The sequence below is a fragment of the Papio anubis genome, chromosome 7 (assembly GCF_008728515.1).
Source record: "Papio anubis isolate 15944 chromosome 7, Panubis1.0, whole genome shotgun sequence".
Classification (NCBI taxonomy): Eukaryota; Metazoa; Chordata; class Mammalia; order Primates; family Cercopithecidae; genus Papio; species Papio anubis.
Window position 1 is genome coordinate 96,019,742 of NC_044982.1, and position 25,393 is coordinate 96,045,134.

Consider the following 25,393-nt stretch of genomic DNA (forward strand, 5'->3'; position numbering starts at 1 on the left):
AGCTGCAGAAGGGTAGCCTTACCTAATAAAGTCTGCCCAAAAAAATGCAGAAATGGCACAGATAAACCACAGTCTGGAGAAGTAGAATGATAACAACTTCATTTCTTTATTTAACTGATTTATTTATATTTTGAGACAGGGTTTTGCTCTGTCACACAGGCTGAAGTGCAGTGGCATGATCTTAACTCACTGCAGCCTCTGCCTCCTGGGCTCAAGTGAACCTCCCACCTCAGCCTCCCATGTAGCTGCGATTACAAGTGTGCATCCTACTACTCTCAGCTAATTTTTAAACTTTTTGTAGAAACAAGGTCTCACTTATATATTACCCAGACTGGACTTGAACTCCTGGGCTCAAGTGATCCTCTGGTCTCAGCCTCCCAAAGTGCTGGGATTACAGGCATGAGCCACTGCACCTGCCCTCCCTCATTTCTTTAAAGTTCACTATGAGGGTGCCCTTACCAATAACAACTTCAGAGTTCTCTCCTCACAAGCATTCCTATACCTCTTGCTTTTAAGGATATCACACAGGACAGGCAAAATCACTTTCTGGTATCAAAGAGAAAACACATTGCATGTCCAATCCAATGAGAACAAATTCTAGTGGCATGAAAATCTCAATGTAACAAAAATGTTTACAATATTCATCCAGTATTTTATTTATTCCAATTAATTTTCTAAATCCTTTCTGTTTGCCATAACACACAATATATATCCAAGATAATTAACAACGCTTGTGCTCTATAACACCTCTTATTTGCAGGAAAAATACAGAGGTGTCCACCAAGCTTTGCCCCTGGGTTTTACATCACTCAAACAAATTTAAACTTTCTACAGCAACATAAAAAGAAACCATTTCATCTTGTTCTTCACTCTACACCTTCTGCAAATCAACTTCATTTGTGAGTAGACCTGTAGGAGCATAGAATATTAAGCTCACAGAAACGCAGCTCAGAATAAACACCTCAAAGCACGAGGCATGTGTGTTCCTCAAGTCTGTCCTCAAAACGCCCTTTAGCAACAGAAATCCAGTCCACGAGTGCCAGCCTGTGAAGACTCACTAAAGCCAACTTCACTTACCCTCGCTGGCATTTTCTTTCAGCTGCTCTTCATATTCCTGCATTGCTGACACACAACTGTTGTGGATCAGTTCACCCAGGCGCTTCAGATCTGCCACCGACTTATCTACCAGCTCAGCATCACGTGCTATGCACTCCAGCCTGAGAAGGAACAAATATGGGGACACTTCAGCACCCTGTGCCCACTCTTCTTAAATGTCATGAGATGCCACTAGGCCTCATATAAGCTTCTCCTGCAAAGACACTTTTCTTTGTGTTCCTTTAGTGGTCATTCTAAGGCTCCAACAAGAACCCCTGGACATTGAAGGCTAACATATTCATTTTCCACCATAAAGAATTGTGTCTTGAATATTCCACAAAACAAAACAATTCCAAAAAACAGAGAGGAAAGAAATAAACAATGAAAGCAAACTTTATTAAATAAATAGGCTGTTAGTGGCAGTAGGTGAAGTGCCTGAACACCATTTGTACTAGTTTGCTTCTTTGTATTCACTTTCCTTTCTCCAGCCTACTTTCATTCACTGCAATGTTCCTAGAAGCAGAGTATAGTTACTTTTACTACATGTTTAGTTGATCTCCATGTCTTATGAAACACACAAATATATTAACTATATGTTTAGTTGATCTCCATGTCATATGAAGCACACAAACATATTAACAGCTAAAAAATAGGCTGTCAAAAGGTGCCAAGCCCCCTTTTCCACATCCTATTGGCTTTTACAGTAACTGGCCCAAAGACAGGCAGTCCACCCCTGGGTGGTCAGCAATAGTCCTGGAAAGATGCAGCTGACTTTCTTGGCTTTGCTGTGGCTTAATGCTACACATCACTACCTCCTCTCCAAATGGAGAGGACCAAACAAAAACAGACTTGTAATTTTCACCCACTCGAGAAATGTGTCAGAAGAAAGAGAAGGGAACCCAATATTTCCTTTAAATTAGGGCTTTTTAGATTTTATAGAAAGCAAAGTACCAAACTATTTGAAATAGAGTCTTCTGTTAAAATCCAACTTCTGAATCATTTTCTAAATGCTTATAGAATAGCAACAACAGCTACCCTTTTGGAAGTTATTATTGGCAAGGCTATATGAGTCCTTTGCATTTATTCCTCATAAAATCCTGCTAATTAGCAGAAGATTATAAAATCATCAAGAGCCTTTTACCTTTGACATTATTAAATCTAAGAACTAGGACACAAATATACATTCTTTTCAACTGGAGTTATATGAACATCTCTCTGGAAATTATTTCACGCACTATGGTTTTGAATATACTTGCTTCATCTCCCTCACAAAGGTGAAAGTCTTTTTATGGACGGCCTGCCTTTACCATATTTGTCATCCCTCTGCAGAGGGACATGAATCAACAGGCACCCAATATATAAATGTTTGTAAATGAATGTTTCCAGAAAAAAAAAATGTTCCCGGCATTATTATTAAATGGAAAAAATTACCAAAAAAGAACGTACTATATAATAAAAGCAAAAAAGAGGAAGATAAGGGACTATTATACTGAACTTACCGTTCAAGAGGGAGACCAAACTTCTTATAAGCCTTGATGAACCTAAGAATAGGATCAATAAAACATATTTAAAAAGAGACTTACTTTAGTTATGTTGATGCTAACATATTCTGTGATGACATATGAGCCATGCAAATTGTCAAAAGTAGAGTAGGCTCAATCCTTGCAACTACTGAAAAAATGAATAAATGTTGAATGTCTCTGAAACTAGTCAACTTAAAATAATGACTGCTAAAAATCTATTCAAATTAAAGATCAACTTTATTCTCAGTGACTGTCCATAAACCTGCTTAGATATATGCTAGAGAACTGCAACTTAGCTCTAATATCCTTTTAAGAAGGTACAAGTTTATAGACTTCATTGTGCCATAAAGGATTCAATCATCAAGACTCAATTGTGATAAACCCTTACATCGTTTTCATCAGCGTGTTCAGTTCACCATTGTTACCTTCAATACCATATTTTTCATTATTAGAAAACCAATGATTTTTTAGCTGTTAAGATTTTTTTGACTGTCTCATATAGTTTTTGGATTAAGGCAAAGTAAAATATGATTTAAAACTTCTTAGGCAAACGATTTTGGAAACTCTACTGACCTCTCCTCCCAAAAATCCAATCTATCTTCTCACAAGTCTCTACCCTAAACTATGCTACATACCAACTCATGCCATCATCCCCATTCCTACAGGCTGGTCTCAGTACTTTCCACTAAAAACCAGGACTTCATGACACATCAAGGGCATCATGTAATATGCGAAATTACTACGATAATTGGGTTATATAACCATGTAAGGACAGACATTAAAGGAAAAAATGGAAATGAGAAGATATGGCTACAGAATAAAATGGGACTGAATATGACAATAGCTAAAAACAACATTAAAGAAACAGCACAGATACAAGGGTTAGGAAGATATTATATATGAACATAAACCTGAGGATTACTCCTTAACTCTGCATTTCTCCTTCTTGACAGACACTGAAATATTTTATATCTAAATAACACTTCAGATATGGCAGACTAACAGTCTGTGAAAATATGCTCCTCCATAAAAGCAATAGGAATGCTGGCATAAAGTGTCATAATCAGTATTGTCACAACTCTGGAAATTAACCAAATGCATGCATCTATCTAAGAAATTTATTCAAGAAAATGGCTCATAGCCATCTAAGAAATTTATTCAAGAAAATGGCTTAGAGCCATCTAAGAAATTTATTCAAGAAAATGGCTCAGCAAGCTTCAGGGCATTTTTTAACTTGCACTATTCCCACCCCCTTAACCCCAGCTGCATGACAGCCTTGAAAACTAACACTTCTGCAACTACAATAGCTGTGCCAACCAGCAGCGTAGCAGCCACTGGAGGGTGAAGAATAGGCTGGGAGTTCTACAAAAGCCCTATTCCCACAGAATGACTGGACCTGGCTAACAGCACCCTGAGAAGCTCCATTCTCAGGCTTGTCTTTATTGGATTGACCCAGAACTCACTCAGTGTGAATAGCCCTGTCCACAATTCATTGGTCAAAAACAATTAGATGCAAAGGTTTAACATCATGACGGCCTGAGGCAACATTACCAGTTGGAAATAACAAAAGGCTGAACAAAGACAAAAAGAAAAACTGGAGGGAAAGATGTCCATAGGATAGATACTCTGAAAAGCTCTGACACATGTGCTGGTCTGTGTCCATGCAGAGGAAAGATTTCAGAGGGTCCTTCCGCACATTCCTAGGACACCCTCTGTGCTTTGGCTTCCTGTCATCATCAGAGTCTTCCGTCTCACTCTCAGAAGCAGAGGATCTCTGGGCCTGCCTCTTAGACTCCCTGTCAGAGTCACTGTCATTTGTCTGAGCCTGAGAAAGACCTTGAGGAACTGTGCAAGCAGGAAATGAAAGTTAAGGCAGAGTTGTCAACTCCCTTCCAGATCATTGAAACATGCCCCAACACACAAGGCTGATAGACTTACAGGGTCAAAGCATTTCAACAAAGGCTGATAGACTTACAGGGTCAAGGCATTTACGGAAATCTCTGTTCAATCATTAGCTGACCACTAAGCTAAAGGAGTAGAGACTACACATAACATGACAAGGATCACATAACATGACAAGGAATACAGACTTCAGAGAACTAGTACAGGAAAGTCACTAAACAAGCAAATACAATAGCAGCGGCAAACAACATATGGCTGGGAGGGGAGATCTGATTTCCAGAGTTGCCATATGACTTAAAATGTCCAATTTTTCAAAGAAAAAATTATGGGACATACAGAAAACCAAGAAGTAGGCTGGGCACGGTGTTTCACGCCTGTAATCCCAGCACTTTGGGAGGCCAAGGCGGGTGGATCACCTGAGGTTAGGCATTCGAGACCAGCCAGGCCAACATGGTGAAACCCTGTTTCTACTAAAAATACAAAAATCAGCCGGACATTGTGTTGGGCACTTGTAATCCCAGCTACTCAGGAGGCTGAGGCAGGAGAATCGCTTGAACCCAGGAGGCAGAGGTTGCAGTGAGCTATGATTGCACCACTGTACTCCGCCTGGGTGATGGGAGCAAAACTCCATCTCAAAAAAAAAAAAAAAAAATATGAAGTATACATAGGAGAAAAAGCAGGTAATAGAAACCATCCCTAAGGAAGTCTAGCATGTAGGCTTATCAGACAAGGATGTTAATGAGCTATTACATATCTTTACAAGAGTTAAAAAAAAATCTGTCTGGAGAATTAAAAAGAAAGGACAAAAATGTTATCAATAGAAACAGAAAGGCTGTTTAAAAACAGACATTTTTAAAAGAGTGAAATAGAAATTCTAGAGTTGAAAACTACAATAACGGAAATGAAAAAAAATCACTGGGGAGGCTCAGCAGCAGGTATGAGCCTGAAGAAGAAAAACTGGCAAATCTGAAGATAGGCCAATTGAGACTATCCCACGTGAGAAACAGAAAAAAAGAAATTAGACTTTCTTTCAAAAATGAAGATGAAATTAAGACAGTGCCAGCTAAGCCAAAATAGAGAATCCGTTGTTAGCAGACCTGCCTCAAAAGAAAATGCTAAAAGAGAGTCCTTTGGGCAGACACGAAAGGACATAAAATAGTAACTGAAATCACATGAAGAAATAAGAGCACCCACGGAATAATAAAGTAAATATAAAAACAGTATACACGTATTTTTGTTTGTAACTCTTTTCCTTCTATCTGATTTTAAAAGACAACTAACTAGGCTGGGTGTGGATGGCTTACGCTTCTAATCCTAGCCCTTTGGGAGGCCGAGGCACAGCGATCACCTGAGGTCAGGAGTTCAAGACCAGCCTGGTCAACATGGTGAAATTCCATCTCTACTAAAAATACAAAAAAATTAGCCAGCATGGTGGCGGGCACCAGTAATCTCAGCTACTCGGGAGGCTGAGGCAGGACAGTCACTTGAACCTGGGAAGTGGAGGTTGCAGTGAGCCAAGATTGCACCACTGTACCCCCAGCCTGGGTGAGAAGAGCAAAACTCCGTCTCAGAAGAAAAAAAAAAAAAAAGAGACAACTAACTATATAAAGTATTAATTATAAAACTGCACTCATGGGTTTACAATGTGTAAAGATGTAATGTGTGATAACAGCACAAATGGGGGTGGTAAGCTATAACTGGAGCAAAGTTTTTATAATGCCATTGAAATTAAATTGACGCTAATTCAAAGTAAATTGTTCTAAGACGTTACTTGTAATCTCCAGGGCAATCACTAAGAAAATAAGCGAAAAAATAGTTTTTTTTTTTTTTTACAGGTAATTAAAATGGTATATATTTAACACAAAAGAAAGTAGTAATGGGGAAATAAACAAAAAGGACATGACATATAGAAAACAAATAGCAAAGTGCAGACATAATTCCTACTTTATAATAACTGCATTAAATGTAAATAGACTAAACACTCTAAGAAAAAAAAGAGATTGGCCGAAAAAATATTTTTAAAAATTTTTAAGACACCTTTTTTTTTTTTTTTCCTTTTAGACAGAGTTTTGCTCTGTCACCCAGGCTAGAGTGCAGTGGTGCCATCTCAGCTCACTGCAAACCTCGGCCTCCCGGGTTCAAGCAATTCTCATGCCTCAGCCTCAGCCTCAGCCTCAGCCTCCCAAGTACCTGGGACTGCAGGTGTGTACCACCATACCCGGCTAATTTTTTGTATTTTTAGTAGAGGGTTTCGCCATATTGCCCAGGATGGTCTCAAACTCCTAGGTTCCAGTGATCTGCCTGCCTTGGCCTCCTAAAGTGCTGGGATTACAGGTGTGAACCACCATGCCTGGCCAAATACCATTTTTTTAAATTTCAAATACCGAAAAAGAAAGCTGGAGTGACTATACTATTATCAAACTGAAAATAGGCATTAAAACAAAAATTATTACTACAGACAGAAACACATGTTACAATAATAAAAAGGCCAACCAAGACCTATCGATTATAAAAAATATATACAATTAATAAAGAGTCCAAAAACACATGAAGCAAAAACTGACAGAATTGAAGGAACAAATGGATCATATAAGAGTAACAGAGATGTCAACATCCCATTTTCAATAATGGGAAGAACAACTAGGCTGGGCACAGTGGCTCAGGCCTATAATCCCAACACATTGGGAGGCTGAAGCGGGAGGATACTTGAGGCCAGGAGTCTGAGACCAGCCTGGGCAACATAATGAAACCTTGTCCCTACAAAAAAAATTTTAATTAGCCAGACATGGTAGCACATGCCTGTAGTCCTGGCTACCTGGGAGGCTAAGGCAGGAGGATCACTTGAGCCCAGGAGTGTGAGGTTACAGTGAGATAAGATCATACTCCAGCCTGTGCAAGAGAGCAAGATTCTGACTCTACCAAAATAACCACAACTACACAGAAAATCAATAAAGAAATTAAAGACCTGAAAAACACTAAGCCAAATACAGCTATAGAACACACTGCCCCATAGCAGAAAACACATTCTTCTCAAAATCATACTGGGAATAGGGAGCAAGAGGAGGTAGGGTGTATATATATACACTACAAGTTTGGCTACAAATTCAAAATTGTTAAGACGATAAGTACAAGAGGGATGTGTTATATGCTATTCTGTCAGTAATTTGAAATATTTCTATTTTTCCATAGTAAATTAAACAAGGAAAGAAGAATAGGTGTGACCTTTAAGTGAAAAGAAACACCTCACAGTTTCAAATATATGAAACTTAAAGGACTATTTAATATAATTATAATATGGATTAGGCCTTAAAACCATCCTTATACTTTCTATTTTCTTCAGGCTTAAAAAAAAAAAAAAAAAAGATGGAAACTGGAAAAAAAAAATTTGTAAGCAATAATTTTAGATTTTTTTTTTTGGGAGGACAGAGACATTTGAATCAGATACCAAGAAATGTATAGTAATCTCACATAGAAAGATGTCTAAAACTGATTTTAAATGGGATCAGGGAAAGCAACGTGCTGAACAACATGTTGTACATACTACTTATAAACCAAAGCAAACCACCAGCAAACTGATATCAGTACTAAAACGGGGTGGGACTGGGATTGTGGGGGAGGGGAGAGGTAGAGGGTAAACATATTTGTACCATTTTTATTTTTGACATTTTTTTATATACAGATATATAAGTCTGTATATATATGTATGTCAATTATCTTTCCCCCAGCTGAACTTTGTGAAAATGTTCTGAATAACTAGAGAATAAGAGAAACAGAGAGATGAACAACAAATAAAAGTGATCTCAACAGAAAGAAACCTTGGAGAAAGAAGAATAATCCTAAAGATCTGGGACAGGACCCAGCTTCTCTTGCCTTTTTTGTAGTATAAGCCTCTGCCTACCCTGTCACAATGTCCAGGATCCAGTCAACCCAAGACTTACAGTATGCATTTCCAAACAAGCTCAGTGAAACAGAGCCTCCACCAACCTTCGGATCTCTGCATCAGTAAATCCCTCCACGAGGTCCTTCCGCACACTCCTGGGACGCCCTCTGCGCTTTGGCTTCTTGTCATCATCAGAGTCTTCCGTCTCACTCTCAGAAGCAGAGGATCTCTGGGCCTGCCTCTTAGACTCAGTGTCAGAGTCACTGTCATTTGTCTGAGCCTGAGAAAGATTGAGGCAGTCACACTGTAACAAGTGCAAAGTTCAAGTGGTGAAAGGACTAAGAGAAGGCCATCTTAATTCTTTAGTACTCAGAACTTCTCATCACATCAGAAAAGTCAATTTTCCTTTGACAAATAAGGGGACAGAGGTCTTGGAGAAATACCCACTTAGGATAGTCATACTTTCAGAGACATTGAAATACAATGACAAGTGAACTGGATTAAAAATATTTGGATATTTTTACAATATCCCATTATAAAACAGGTTCATGTTTACTTCTTTGGGCAAGTAATTTTACTCTTTGTGCCTTTCTCATTTGAAAAATGAAGACAACAGTAGCTATAACATACGGTTTTTAGTAAGTTAAAGCTCTCAGAAGTGTGCCTAGCACCCTGTAAGGGCTCAATAAATGGTAGCTAGTGTTACCTCATACTGATTTACTGTAACCTTGAACAAATCTGTGTCTATTATCTCCAACAAAATGGGTAACAAAACTTGTTCTACCTATTTCAATGTTGTTACAAAAATAAAATTAGATAGTGTCTGTGATGGAGCTTTGTGAACTCTGAGGTTGGTATGTGTTTCTTATTTATAGTTACATAATCCTTTAGTATTTATAGCAAGTGCTGTGAACTGTTATGGACAAACAGAGGTTTGACTTTCTGAAAGTTGAAGGTAGTGGCAATTAGAGCCAAATTGTGAGAACTACTGGTTCTAATCTCAAAGGCAAAATGCAAACTTCTGGAAATTTCATATCCTGTTTATCAGCTTCACAAAGAGCCAATCTGCAAAGACCAAATCCGACGTCTCACGGGTGTGCTCATGAGCTCTGCAGATTTCTCCACTTTACTTTGTTAAGTTTCCTACAGTGTCAACTCTGCTCTTGAAGCCTCTGTGTCAGGGGAACAATGCAAGGCCTCTTCTTTGAATAATCAACACTTCTGTAGCCTTCACAACATAAGAAGTAATTTCATATCTTTCATCTCACTTGATCACCTTTTTAGTGGAACTCCGAATTCGAGGCAGCATATAAATTTCTTCTAGCTCCTTCTGCCGCTCTTCCTCCTCTACTTTTTTCCTTTGTTCCTCTGGAATGATCTCATCCCAGTCCTTGTGAGGACGCTCTTCCAGCTCTTCTTCATCTTCCATTGTTGCAAAGTTGGCAACCTTAAAACAGACAACCCATTGTCTGACTGACATTTCCCTATTTCTAAACACCATCTGCTAAAACAACAATTTATCCAGTGTTTTTAATCTAAGTAGACACTGTGAATAATAAGACTTTTGTGATATTACATAATCAGATAATCAATTTTCTATTAGTTTTTCCTTATTCCCCTCCAAAATCAACTTGTCAAATCCTCAAGTTCATCATATCATAAATTTTACTGAAAAGCAGGGAAACAGCTACAAAGATACAAATTGTTTTTATAAGTTTTACTGAATGAGCTGTTATAAATCATAAAAATGTCCTAATACTAATGATAAAATTTAGATTTACTTAGATATAAAATGCTTAATACCTAACACTCCATGATGAACCTACATTTCTATAAGTTGTATACAGTTCATTTGAAACAATGCATAACTCAAAGCACTCATTATCATCTAGCCAACTGGTTGCCTTATTCATTTTTATCAAAAATATGAAAGTTAAAGACGTGTGGTGATTTCATATGCTCACAAGTGCACTTTAGTCTTAGGAAATAAAATGAAAACATAAAACGGAAAACATTTAAATCTGGAAGAACAGTCTCTTCATTTCATATCAAATATTATTTAATATCTGATATGTATCTGTACTAAAACAGTATGTAACCCAGAAAGAAAGCCATCTAAGTGTATCCATTTCAAAGTACCAGACGAGGGGTACACAGAAACATCTACCACCTCTGGACAGCCTCTGAGCAGTGGCAGGCGGCCTCCAGCCTGGCTCCGCATTCTTCTTATTCCTTCCCTCCTAGCCTTTGAGACAGTCATAAGGTGTAAATGAGCTTCTGGAGACTCCATTCCTTAAAGTCATTTGGAGCTGACAGTGAAGTCAAGTTAAGACTCTCACTTTATGACTTTTGGCTAAAATTAACTAAAATTAAGACTGATGTAAATAAATATGCACATATGTTAGTGGTTCATGCAGTAAGAAATTTAACCTTTCCAAAAGGGACATAGTGGTTAAAGGCCGGACTCTGGCCCTTAACTTAAAATAGTGCTTGAAACACAGTAAGAGTTAACACAAGTGCAGGTTTTTATTGCTGAAGAAAGGAGCAGGAGTCACAGAGGTGGAACTGAACTGAAACAGTGCAATGGACTGAATGTTTATATTCTTCCCAAAAGTCATATGATGAAATCCTAACTCCCAATGTAAGGTGTTAGGAGGTCATGAGGGTAGAGCCTTCATAATAGGATTACTGCCCTTATAAAAGGGACCCCCAGAGAGCTCTCCAGCTTCTCTCTCTCTAGCATGTGAAGGTAAGAAAACTCAGCAGTCTGCAACCTGACAGCCTCCACCAGAACCTGACCATGTTGGCACCCTGATCTCAAACTTCAAATCTTCAGAACTGTGAGAAATACATGTCTATTGTTTATAAACCACCCAGTCTATAGTACTTTATTGCAAGAGCCCAAACTGACTATGACAAACACTAATAATTCACATTCACCCTTCTCTACCCCATCCCTCTGCATCCTGACACATTAATCTAGGGCTGTTTGGCCCATTCAACTCCATCCTTGTTCTTCCATTGAAACAACTTCTACCAGTGGCCAGCTTTGGAGCTAATCACACAATATTGCTTCCTTCCAAACACTTCACACAGTTTCCCGAATCCTAATATGCATGCTGCACTTAGCCATCATTGCAATCATCAGGTCTCTCTTGCTTCTCTACCTCCACGCAATCAACCCATGGTCAATCCTTCCTACCATGCTGTCACGTGAATCTTGGAAACCTTTGCCATTTTGACTTTCCTGTGTCTTGCAAGCCAATCTCCCACCTTGGGATAGCCAACTGATCCAATTTCTCTGACCTCAAAAGTATTGCTGGTGAAAGTCATACGACCCTGCTGACTGGCTCCACAGCAAAGCTGTATCATCTCAATTCAGCTGAACTCCCTATCAAGTTCCTCCCAACAACTCCCTGCCTCATCCATGGTTGTCCCAAATCTTTTCTACTTCTCAAGCAAACACCTCACTTACTTAACTTGTCATTAAGAGCTTAAATTAAACTCCCACAGCAACTCCTTCCTCCTCTTCCCTGAAGTGTACTTGTCCTTTTCCTCCCCAATGCCAAGTCTTCCATCTGTGCTTTTGACTGTATCCTTTCCAGTCTCCTCTGTGGCAATGTGCCATCAAATCATTTCTTTCCTGAGAACCTTCAATATCTCCCTATACTCAAGTTCTTTTCGCAAACTAGAAACGTGGTAACATCTTTCAAAAACCTTGTCTTGCTTCAATCTTCTAGCCACATAATTTAGAGTCCCTGTACTCTTCTAAGCTTTTTAATAACGTTGATACTCTGTGCTGCCAACTCCTATCATCTGGTGCCCAGCTTCTGTGTTTAGTCCTCATTTCATGTAATTTTCTGTTATATGAGACACCACTGACACCTCTTTCTCTCACTTACCAAACAAACAAAAAACTAAAATCTCACCAAGTCATCAGAGCCTTCTAATTGTCATCTACTCTTTTCCTATCTTTGACCTCTCTTTGGCATCTGATCTATTAACGTGTCTTGCAATGCTCCACACGTCCTGGTTCTATACTCTCTCCTGGCTTTCTACCTAGCCCTCTCTTCAGTGATTTCTTTTCCTCCACACACTGACTCTACACAGGATAGCCCACTTCAGCGGTTACCTTTGTGGGGAGGACTGCAGAACCTACATTCACAACATACTTACAATTCAGAGAACGATATTGAGGATATGACTCAATTCAGGTAAAGAGAAAAGCAGAGTGCCTAGCACAAAGAAAGTGTTCACAAACATTAGTATCATTAATGAATCAATGCTGAGAACTCTCTCCCACAAAGATCTTCATACCTTGAACTGTGAGAGAAGCTCATCTGTTGCACTTGTTGACACTTCATTCTCTCTCGTTTCAGCCAACCGCAAAATTTCATCTATATCCATTTCCTAAAAGAACAAAAGCCAACACAAATAGAATAAAATGGCAACAGAGGAGTTGCCTAGTTGCCCAGAAATTATTAGTATTTACTGAAAATGTTTGATGCAAATAAACCAACTCTCCTTTCTGATAATTCATTTACTTTCAGTTTCAACTCTAAATCCTTTACATCTAATGTCTCAAACTATTATTTATACAAATGACAAGGTGAAATTTCAAAAATTATAACAAACAGAAATGGGAGAAAAAAATCACCCCAAAAAAGTATCCTCAAATGCTTTATTAATTCCTTCCTACTCAATTCAGTAAGAGCTATGAGAGTCCTATGAAAGAAAAACACACTGTCCTTCAAGTAATTACTTTTTCTTTAGAAAAGCCTCTAACAGTATCTTCTTACAGAAAATTTAGACTCTCACAGATCATACTTCTCAAAAAAATTTCCCTTTCCTCATTGTTAATTACCTGTGGTTCTGATTCCTCCCCTTCCAGTTCTTTGAAGAGATCTTCTGCTCCAAATTTCAAAATAGCTGTCAGCTCTTCTTTATTAAAAGGATTTGAGCTGTGGAAGTAAAATGTAGTTGGGAGAAACATCAAATAACCTCTAAAGCGTTCTACATCAGAATAACTATCCTTCAGAAAGAGGTCAAATAACTGTTGAAAATATAAACTCTGCCTCAAGAAAAATGATTTCTCAACCATCTCATTTTCTATCTACAGGATGAGTCTGTGATGGTAACCCTAAACCACCAGAATAGAAAATTAGTTACAGTCCTACTGGCTTACCTATTGTATGGGTAAGCCAGAAAGGTGACTAGCAATGTTACAGAATGGAGCTCTTTCCTTTGCGCTTTGACTCAGAAAGTTACAATTCACCAAGAATTTTCAACCTTCTCAACTCCGGTCCAAAATAAAAGAGCTAGGCTTTTCTCATCTAGGTTCCTCTTAAACAGAAAACTATCTGAAAACATTCTATTTAGGAAGGGCTAATTTGAATACATCTTTAACATAGCTGCAGCCGGGCGAAATGGCTCATACCTATAATCCCAGCACTTTGAGGGGCTGAGGTGGGCCTATCATTTGAGGTCAGGAGTTTGAGACCAGTCTGGCCAACATGGAAACAACCTGTCTCTACTAGAAAAAAAAAAATTAGCTGGGTGTGGTGGTGCAAACCTGTAGTCCCAACTACTTGGGAGGCTGAGGAATAAGAATCACTTCAACCTAGGAGGCAGAGGTTGCAATGAGCCAAAGTCGTGCCAGTGCACTCCAACCTGGGCAACGAAGTGAGACTCCATCTCAAAAACAAACAAAAAACATAGCTGCAACACCGCCACAAAAGGCACTCAACAATCTGCTCAAAATGTAAAATTTTATTATTATTATTATTATTATTATTATTATTCTGAGACGGAGTCTCACTCTGTTGCCCGGGCTGGAGTGCAGTGGCACGATCTCGGCTCATTACAAGCTCCACTTCCCGGGTTCACGCCATTCTCCTGCCTCAGACTCCCGAGTAGCTGGGACTACAGGCGCCCGCCACCATGCCTGGTTAATTAAACTTTACAGGAGATGTAGTTGTGCCTCTTTCCAAAGCCAATTAAAACTTCATTACTTTCTTTTTATACCCTTCTGTTTGCAACAGAAAAAAGGACAACAATCTCCACACAAACATTTTTGCCAATAGTAAAAAAAAAATAGCTGCCAATCCAATCTGGATTCTCACTGCAGGAAAGTCAAAGGTGACATTATGCTGGGCTGACACCCGACACACAGCTCCACTGCTGTTGCTGTGTCATATGTCACATGTGCAGCCAAAAGCAAAGGCAAGGGAGATGGCAAGAAAGAGAGGAAAACACATAAGCAGGGGGGTGATGGGCAAAAAAAGGAACCAAGAAACTCAAATAAAGTGAAAATGCCATCCTATTTGTGGTTCTGGCCTGGCATCTTCCAGGTAATGAATAGACACTAACGTCTGTGGTACAGAATCCTATTATATCCAACGGTGATGTAAAATCCATTTGATTCTGCCTACCTCCCAATCTTTCTGGCACTTACTTGGACCTTCCCGAGTTGTTTTCCAGGATCGTCCGGCCAGTGGTGTCCATGCGCTGAATCACCAGATGATCCAATACCATCTTCTTTTTGGCCCGTTCTATGATCTCCTCCTCCACAGTCCCCTTTGTAACTAAGCGGTAAATATTTACCTGTAGGAAAAGTAACTGTTATGCTTATGCCTGAACCCTCCCGTCAAAAAAAAAAAAAAAAAAGGAGAGAGAGAGAAAGATTACCTCTGTCAAAAATCAAGAGGGGATAATTTTAACAGAATCAATTCTCTAATCATAAAAGACCGTAAGCCATCCAAGCAGGCAGCTTAAGTAGATGCAGTATTTATACTATGTGCAGCAGGTTACAGTCTTAAATAAAATTGCCTCTAAAGATTTGTTGTTATGGCCTGTTCCATCAATACAAATCGTGCTTCACTGATGCAAAGTTTCACAAAAACACAGTATTTGGCCAAGAATGAAACTTACAAGTTATCCAATACAGAACAGACTTTAAGATTCACAAACAAAAAAGTGTGTGGTTTTCCAAAGTACCTTTAAAGCTAACACTGTCATGTATAATAAAAACAGACCGTCTTAAACAATAGGATATTTAACTTTTCCACACTAGAGAAAAGGTTCAGTTCTAAGTCTATTCATTTTATAACTCTCTCAAGATAAACACACAGAAGGTCGCTGACATTGTACTTTTCAAACAGAGAAAAAGAAATGTTCCTTAATAGGTTCATCTTGGACCCAAAGACAACATCTCTGTGCTAGTTAACAAACAGAAATCAATGCTTCAGGGGAAATAAAGGCGAAACAGGGAAAAAGCATTTTGTTAACGTCCTGAAAGGGCTGAACAAGCCCCCTGGCCCCCCACTCTAAAGCAATTTCCAGAAGTCTCTTTATACTGACCTGCTTCTTCTGACCAATTCTATGCGCTCGGGCTTGTGCCTGCAAGTCATTCTGGGGGTTCCAGTCAGAGTCAAAGATGACGACTGTGTCCGCTGAAGCCAAATTGATTCCCAGGCCACCAGCCCTTGTCGAGAGCAGGAAACAGAAGTCCTGTACACAATGCAATATACTACTTTATGCAGTGGCCTTCTCAGAAACAGTTTCACAGTCCAATAAGCCCTTATACCTGGAAACCCCTGCAGGTGTGAAGAAAAGTGAGATATGATGGACAAACTTTATGGAGGCTAAAAGAATGTCAGGGACTTGATGGTAGAATGAATTTTCATTTGATTAAGAGGCAAAGTCAGTGCCATGAACAGGAGTAAAGTAGAATCTAATAAGGCAATGGGAGCGAGAGAATTAGTGTTACCTCCTGGCTACAACTAATATACAAGAAGTTAACAGCAACAATAATAAAAACAGACAAACAATTATCATGGAGATCTTTAACTCCAGGAAGTCACCTGTACAATTATTTTTAGGGAAAAGGTAGATTATGCCATGTAAGTCAGTTAGTATAAACAGAGATAATTTATTATATAAATATTTATGTTTGTTAGGCTGGTGAGAAATATAGAAACACCGCACTAAATAGATCATATACGGGAAGTGCTGAGAAGCACAAGATCCTCAATTACCATAAAACATGCCAAAATTATAAAAAAATCAAAACAGGTTTGGCTGGAGAGCGATGTGTGGAACCCCCCAGTAATGACAGTAGAGACTGGGCAGGCACAGCACACCTGCCTGCGTCTGAGTGCTCAGAAAAATATGGGGGCAGGAGAAAAAGAATAAAATATATAAGCTGGGGGGAAAAGGTGAAATATTTCTATTTTCAGGGAATTTAATCATATACGTCAAAAGATGCCTTTGTGGCAGAGAAGTAGCACTGAAAAACTGGTAGTCCTGAGTTCTGTCTTGATAAATGGTTATATTTAGCATACACATAGAGATGCAATGAAAAGGTCTCCATGTTTTAATAGTCCCATTCAACAACACTATGCCACAGAAATAAAAATGGAGACAACTGCCTCAAAAGATTTTTAAACAATTCCAATAAAGAAGTGATCAAAAGGTGTGTCTAGGCACATAATCTGTGATTCTTAGGAGAAATATTAAGCACTACCACATTCCAAAGAGAAGCCTAAAGATAAACAGTGGACAGTTTAAGATGAGATATCTAAAACAGATGAAATCTGGAGTTAAAATGATCATATCAACCAACAATCTGCTATATCACTCTTTAGCAAGGATAAAGTGGATTATAATATGTTGTTTGCATCTATGATGAAGTCAACAAAGGTTAAAAAATTATAAAACTCAATGCCACTAAGGGTAAGGTGGTTAAATAAATAAATGGTACAAGCATAAGAAAAATTTAGAAATGTAAAAAAAAAAAAAATTTTTTTTGAGACAGGGTCTCATTCTGTCACCCAGGTTGGAGTGCAGTGGGGCAATCCTAGCTCACTGCAGCCTCAAACTCCTGGTCTCAAGGGATCCTCCTGCCTCAGTCTCCTGAATAGCTAGAACTACAAGCACACAACACCATGCACGGCTCATTTTTCATTTTTTGTAGAGACAGGGTCTTGCTATGGGCCTAGAAATTAAGTTTTGTAAAATCTTTAATAACATGGGTACTTTTTTTTTTTTTTTGGTAGAGACAGGTCTATCTTGACCAGGCTGGTCTCAAACTCCTGGTCTCAAGTGATCCTCCCCCATCTTGGCCTCCCAAAGTGCTAAGATTACAGGTGTGAGCCACCATGCATCTAGCCGCAAAGTATAATTTTGAAGGGAACAAAACTATATGCAACATGATCCGAATTAGGTAAACATATAAATGGTTCCATTTAGTAGGAAGGGAAATATACCCCCCAAAGACGTGAACAGCAAATTGTGTCTAGAATGAGGGTTTTTGTACAATTATTTTTTTCTTTGTACTCTTTACCATCTTCCCAATATTCTAAGTAAGCATATAATATTTGCCCCATTTAGTTTTTTAAAGGAATTTTTTAAATATTGCAGAAATGGTAGAGAACTTGTGTTCTATACAGCCATTATAGTGAGTGGGAATCAACTGAGAGCTATGCAAAAAGCAACTTTTTTTCCCCTGAGACAGGGAAATATGAAACATTCAACTCATACTATTTTTTAACCTAAGAGTGGAGAACACAAAATCAATTTCAGCCAACACTGTATGATAAAAATAGCAGACATTTAGAGCGCTTACTATGCGCTGGGCAATGTGATCGGTGCTTTATGTTGATTACTAAATTTCATTCTCACAGCAATATTATGAAGTGGGGTATCGGAATCATCGTGATTTTACACTTGAGGAAACAAGGAGCAAGGAAAGGAGGAATGGGAATTAGTTGATGACCGATGTCTTTAATTATTCCATTCCTCTTATCCTTAATGAATCAGAGCCTTGGCTCTGAATAGATTAATGCCCAAAGCCCCTCAAGAAATAAATGTTTAGACTACAGAAGTAGCCAGAATACTAGTCTAACTAGGATTTCTATACTCTAAAGGCAGACAGCAGAGCATTCTGAAGTAACAGGAACAGGCATCAAGAGTTTTCAAAGCCCTTCAGAAAGCTAAGTCTGTTCTATCTATTTTAAAAAAAAAAAAAAAAAAAGTGGCTCAGGCTCCAGAAATTAGCATTCTCTGTGAAACACTTCTACTTCAAGTTGTCTCCACTGCTTCTTTTATCTCTACACATGATTATAGTTTTATTTACACCAGAACTCTTCTCTTCCACTTCTCTCAAATCCCATGGCATTTGATGATTTGATATGCACAAACTACAATGTTGTCATACCTTCTATTTCATTCTGAGTAGCTCTTCTATATGTGCCCCCCAAACAAAATACTTCATAATGCCAAATCCAAGCTCGACACTGATTGTAAAATGTTGCTGTTAGCAAGAGCAAGAACATTAAGCCACACTATATTACAAGTCCAACAAATTCGAGATATGGCAAATATATTTTTCAGGACTTAGTCACCAAAAGAGTACAGAGATCAGAACCTTCTAATATTAATTCTATTGCCCAACCCTCCCCTACTCCTGCCTTACTGCTCTTCCAGGCCCAAGGATTTGGTATCTAGAAGCTACCAGGAGAACCACTCTGTTGTCAACCCAGAACAGGGGAGATAAATAAGCACATAGTTATTTTTCTGGAGTGACAACAAAATACCATATTTTATATGAGAGATTTCTTATTTTCTTCTCAAGGCAAAAGAATTGCACTATAGTTTCTGAAACAGAATACATTAAGCTAGACAGACTTTCTCCTTGATGCAGAGCCCAAGTTGCTCAAATAACAAAGCCATGCATAGTATACCTCAGACCCATCTGCATTGAAGTGGTCCAGTGCCTGTTTTCGGATTTCTCCCTTGATGGAACCATCCAGACGCTGTAAAAATAAACCACAAGAAAACTGTAAGATAGGAAGATCAGCTACACTCAGAATAGAACAGCAGACTTGGAACCTTTATCACCTGAACACCCACTGAGTAAAAATAACTGGAATGCACTGGCAAAGCGCTATGAAGAAGCTGTGCTTAAGAAGCATACCCTACTTGACCTGAGCTCTCTAGTTACAGACTCAAGGTTACAAGCTTCTGATTCAAAGGGCTGTCTAGGTTTAGCCAAGGATCAGAAGGGCTGCCAGGACCTAAAAGAAAAAAGATGAAAACCCAACCTGTGCTTGAAGGCTGGGTTTACTTCTGTTTCTGTAGAAACTGCGGAGATTAGGAAATAGGACCACTGGTCACTCAATAATAAGCTCCTGGAGAAAAATGATGCTTCTTAGCTAATGTGGCCAAAACTATCACTTAAAGTGTCATGCAAACAAAAAAATTACTTATGTAATAATTTTGTTTGAAAAACATTTTGCTGAATCATTGAAAATGCTATAATTGATCATACATCCCAGCTCTGCCAAAAATTACACTCTGAAATCATAGGAAAGTGTTCAAGCAGCTAAACTACACGTGAATTCAGGAGAGCCCCTGGCATTTATTAGCATACATAATTCCTTTATTAGAACATATGTCAGTTCTACATGCAAAACAATGTCACCATAGAGAAACCATTAACACGTAATTTACTAAATAATTATCACCTATATGCTGTACATTTTATAAAGCATTTCTCACTCTTTAAAATCATTTTCACATTTCATTCCCTCACAATCACCAGTTGAGATGAACAAAATACTTCATTTTACAGAAGGCAAAACTAACCTGAAAGGTGACTTGACTGGCAGCAGACTCTGTGGAAGGGCATACATCCCCAGAACTCTGCCCACCAGACCTAACTCAAGTCAACTCACAGGTGAGGAGCCCCTTACTTCTTTCTCACTGACTACTTACTCAGAGCCTTAAACCAAAGATATATTTAATGGGAGATTCAGAGCCTTTACTTGAAATCAGAAAACCTAATGCCCCCTTTTAATATACCCATTAGTAGAGGACATTAATTATCTAAAAGTCACTGACCAAGCTTATCTATTCCGTAGAAAGAAAAACGAAGCATTCTTGATTTACTTGGTATCACAGGATTTCCTAGGAATGAAAGCTCCTAGGGATTCGATTCACTGACAGAGATTGACTTTTTGCAATAGGCTGTTTCTTGATAACAACCACAGCCTTAAGCTATGTTCTAAGACAGCAACTGAAAGACCATATAAGATATTATGGATATAACAATGCCTTTCAGGGTATTTTGAAAGACAATCTGATAGTCTTAAAGGTGGGCCTTCTTAGGAGATAATCACTGGCTCCAAGTTTCTACAATCCCAGCATAATTATGTGAGTTGGTAGAAGAGTTCATCCATTCAAAGTTTAAAAAAAAATGTAATAAATCTTAAAATCTACACACTATAAACATATGCCAAGAGACAAGGTAAATTGCATATATGTCTATACGTCTATAAACAGATCAGAGAATAAGTTTCTACTAGATTATATACACCTAGAAAAATGTCATTATGCAGAAGAAACTTTTTCCCCGTAGGAGATAACTGTGTGAAGATAATAACTCCAGTTAAAAAAACTCCACAGAAGAAAGAGGAAGCCATCATCACTTACTTCAGGGACTAGCAAAGTTTTAAGTACCAGTGTTCTATTATGTTCCCAGCCTCACAGCCAGGGTCAACTTTTGGGGTGAACATCTGATACTGCCCTCCTTCTAGGATTTGGGCTTCTGGAATTGAGCTCACACTTATTTCCTCTCTACTTTTACCATACACATGTAATAAGATGCTATCTGACATCCTTTTTTTCCTTGCCCAATCTGACTTTGTCTAATCTTCCCCGCCCACCTTCGAAGAAAGAATGGTCTCCTCATGACCACTTTCATATGGTAGCCTAAAGACATGAAAGTAAAAATTAAGACACTCCTGGAATCTTAACCTTAATTTTTTTGAAACAAGAAAACTCTTACTTCCTACTTTAACAAGCAAAGCATACAATCCAATGTAGGAAGGTTGGGGAAGGGAGGCGGGGAGAGAGATTGATTCCCCCCACCACAATTACTGAAATCACCTTACCTGGAAAGGATAATGTTTAATAGTTAGGTATTCAGCCAGGATATCCAACATTCTCACCATCTGAGAGAAGATAAGCACTCGATTCCCCCTTTCTCGAAGTCTTGTCAACAGTTTGTCTAATAAAATCAGCTTCCCACTGCTCCTTATGAGGGACTGAAGATTTAAAAGACATTCCAATAATTACATTGAAACACAAATTTTAATCTTCCCTAATCTCTAAAAATCCATATTTTAAAAATCATCTTAAAGCTTTTTGAAGCCCTTAGCAACCTGGCTGACCAGCAATTCCCGAAATGTTCTTTTTCCCAATATCTGGGATACCATACTTCCCAAATCATTCTTAGTTACCTAACTTTTTTCTCCAGTTTTTAAAGCTTCCTTTGATGCTCCCTCTTAGGTCACCAAGCAGGAAACAGAGCATTCTGATGAAAAGCACCTAGAGAAACTAAGTGTTTTTTTGAGAAAGTAATTATGAGGAACTACGTACCAAAAGAATCTCCTGTCCATTTTCCCTTTCATTTTCTTCAGGGGGTTTAATCAGATAGCAGTGGTTGCAACATTTTTTCAGTTCCATCACAATATTAAGAAAACCAGACGTGCTGCCTCTTGTTCCTTTGGCAAGAGCCTTGTAATTCCTGGTCAGAATCCACCTGCAAATTAATATGATAATGATATACTAGATACAAAAAAAAAAAAAAACCAGAAAGTTGTAGGTACCAGAAGAGTATAAGAAAAAGTAGTAGTATTGTGGGGAAAAGAAGAGGCCTAAAAAGGTTTAAGAAGCAAAGAAGAATATTTCCTTTTGTATCTTCTGCCATCTAATCATAATCTTTCACATCTCCAGTCAAAATTAGGAATGTTAAAGATTCTGCTGGATATTTCAACCTCACTGAACACAGGAATATTAGAAGAAAACAACTCTATATACACACAACACACACATGTGCTTTACACATATATAGACACACACACACACACACACTTTACATATTTACACATACTTTATACATATTTAAGTGTGTGTGTGTACACAAAGGCTGAGAATCCTAAATGTGAAAATCTAAAATGTTCCAAAATGGCACTCAAAACTTCTGAGTGCCAGTATGACACTCAAAGGAAATTCTCATTAGAGCATTTTACAGTTCTGATTTCCAGATTTGGAATGCTCAACTAGTAAGTATAAAGCAAATATTCCAAAATCTGAAATACTTCTGGTCCCCAAGCATTTCTGATAAGAGACTCAACCTGTGTGTGCATGTGTGAATGGAAAATGACTGTCACTGAAGCACTCTTCACTGAAATATAAAAATTGGAAATAAGCTAACATTATGAGGTTAAATAAATTAAAATATACCATAAAATAGAGGCTATATGCCCATTTTAACATTGTAAAAAAGTATTTTATCTGACAAAATATTTATCAGTATGTTTTCTACCCAAATTTGGAGGAGAAATACAGATATATTCATGTATAATCCTTAACCATAAACTCCAAAATATTAAAAGTACTTTTTTCCCTGAGTGGTGCAATTTCTTTATCCTTCTCTTAGAAATCACACTTTAGGAATCTATCTCAAGGTCTTCACTGCAGAACTATTTATAAAAGTGGGTAAAACAATCTAAATGCCTACCACAAGGAAACTGGTTGAATAAACCACACTGTATATCCTCAATGGAATACTATGCACTGTAAAGGCCTATCTCTACAAGCTACTATGGGGTGCTCTTCAGCATGCATCATTAGGGAAAAAAGGCAGAGAAACGTGTATATGGTATGCTACCACTTATCTAAGAGAAAGGAGGATATTCAAAGTTAAAATGCATTAACAATTAAAAGTTAAAGGAAGGATAAGCGTTAAAATGTTAAAAAATAATAATTACAGACCAGGTGCGGTGGCTCACAGCTGTAATCCCAGCACTTTGGGAGGCCGAGGGGGGCAGATCACCTGAGGTTGGGAGTTCGAGACTAGCCTGACCAACATGATGAAGCCCCATCTCTACTAAAAATACAAAATTAGCTGGGCGTAGTGGTGCATGCCTGTAATCCCAACTACTCAGGAGGCTGAGGCAGGAAAATCGCTTGAACCTGGGAGGCAGAGGTTGAGGTGAGCTGAGATCGAGCAATTGTACTCTAGCCTGGGCAACAAGAGCGAAACTCTATCTCAAAAAATAGTAATAATAATTACCTATGGGGAAAGACGGACGAGAACAGAGGGAAGAGGGAATGAAGCTACATTTCTTTGAACATACCAGGCTTTGTAGCTTTGCCTTTGGAAATCTACAAATATTATAAATAATTTAAAAACAAAATTAAAGCAATCCCTAAAAATAAAAACTACAATTAAATAAATAAATCTATGTATCCATTAGTAGCCTAAACAGACAGAAGAAAAACTATCTTGAGTACTTTAAAACTCTCCCATTTCTTGTGGTATATAACCTTAAAAAGCAAAAAAAATAAGTAAAAACAAAACCTGTGAAAAGAAAATCCTGTTGCAGTGAGCTGAACTCACGCCACTACACTCCAGCCTGGGTGACAGAGTAAGACTCCGTCTCAAAACAAGAAAGAAAATCTTAACCTGTTTCTACTATTCTTATTATTGGTGGTATTATTAGCTTTGCTGTATGTATAGAATGAATTAGCTAGGTGAGGTTGGGAAGTGAGATTTTTAGTATAGCATAATATCAGTAAGATCAAATAAAATATCTGTGGTACTGTTCATCATGTATTTTTACCATTAAAAACAAATTTCCCAATTCTGTCCACTGAAAAATATCTGTCAATAATGTTTGCTGCAGTTGCAAAGAGCACCTAGGGCCCAGTATGTGGTCTCCAAATACCATTTCCTCATCTTTGCCATAGTCCATAAACCATCAGAAAGAGGCCAGTCTTCTGAGGCTCCTTCAGACTCAACAGCCTTGGACTCCAGGGTACTGCGGAACCCGACAGTCTATGAAGTTACACCCAGAAGCAAGGTTTGGTGGCGACGGGCGCTGCTCTACAGTGAAAAGTGCGGAAGGACCTATGCCTGTGGACAGGGATTGCAGGGAATGCTGGTGGCCCTGAAGTAACTCTGCTCACTTTCTTTGGCTCTCTAGTGCTTTCCGCAATCCTGCATGTTGTGCAGCCTGAAGGCAAGAGTATTAGCCAGGACTCTTAAATTGCAAGTGATAAAAACTCAACTAAATCAGTTTAAGCAAACTGGAAGTATCTAGAGTAGGCAGAAAAATCATATGATCAATCAACATGCAAAATAGCATCCACCAACTGACACATTCATGTTGTTACTCAGGTAACACTATTTCCCCTTTTACATTTTATAGTATTAAACTATTTTCAGAGGAAAAACAAAAACAAATATTTCCTAGTAAAAGAGTATGCAGAACTTCTTGGATATATGGCTGACTCTAGTTCTGGGGCAGGAAATGTACAAGACGAATGTGGAACACTTTATCATTCCAGATAGCAAAGAAACTATCAACTACTATTATGGTTATGTCAAAAGGACTCCAAAAACCAACTTGAATAAGTTCCCACTAGCTAAAAATGGGACTGTTAGAGCATGAATATGGATAATAACTGCAACAGAATTAACCATAAATAGGTGTAACTGATGAGTTCATAATTATATCGAAGTAAACCTCACTGGTCAAAACCTTTGAAGAAAAGTAGATCTTCTCCTCTGAAAATGGCAAAAATAAAAAAGAATCTTATTCTGCCTTTCCTATATGAACTGGTCCTCAGCTGACATGGGAAAGTTTCTTTTTATAGAAGTATTCCACCTAATAAACAAGTGAGTGATAAAATTTGAATATCACCCTTTTGTACTATCTAATGAATTAACAGATCTAGGCAATGATCATCATTAGTCATTAACATCACAAAAAAAAAGACATTTATCCTGTGAAAGAACATTCCTCTGCCTCTAAAGTCACACTGAATCTGAGTCTAATCAAGCCTTTACACTTACTTGTGAGTATACAAAAAACACAGTTCAAAGGAAAAGTGGTTTTAAAAAAAAAATTTTTTTAATAGAGAT

General features: G+C 38.2%; 1 protein-coding gene across 9 annotated transcripts in view; it reads right to left on the reverse strand.

Moving 5' to 3' along the window:
• CHD2 (chromodomain helicase DNA binding protein 2) overlaps positions 1-25,393 on the reverse strand; it is a 146,456-nt gene that overhangs the window by 34,795 nt on the left and 86,268 nt on the right. For 6 of the 9 annotated variants that reach the window (XM_031668313.1, XM_031668320.1, XM_031668317.1 and 3 more), the window contains 11 exons: positions 21,841-22,003; positions 21,354-21,506; positions 19,143-19,214; positions 15,760-15,909; positions 14,855-15,003; positions 13,265-13,361; positions 12,718-12,810; positions 9,677-9,847; positions 8,505-8,704; positions 2,595-2,636; positions 1,078-1,217 (listed from right to left, as the gene is read on the reverse strand). In XM_031668313.1, the coding sequence (XP_031524173.1) occupies positions 1,078-1,217; positions 2,595-2,636; positions 8,505-8,704; positions 9,677-9,847; positions 12,718-12,810; positions 13,265-13,361; positions 14,855-15,003; positions 15,760-15,909; positions 19,143-19,214; positions 21,354-21,506; positions 21,841-22,003 (1,430 nt within the window). The remainder of the gene's footprint in view (positions 1-1,077; positions 1,218-2,594; positions 2,637-8,504; positions 8,705-9,676; positions 9,848-12,717; positions 12,811-13,264; positions 13,362-14,854; positions 15,004-15,759; positions 15,910-19,142; positions 19,215-21,353; positions 21,507-21,840; positions 22,004-25,393) is intronic. The other 3 variants (XM_031668316.1, XM_031668319.1, XM_031668314.1) reach the window with 1 other exon arrangement.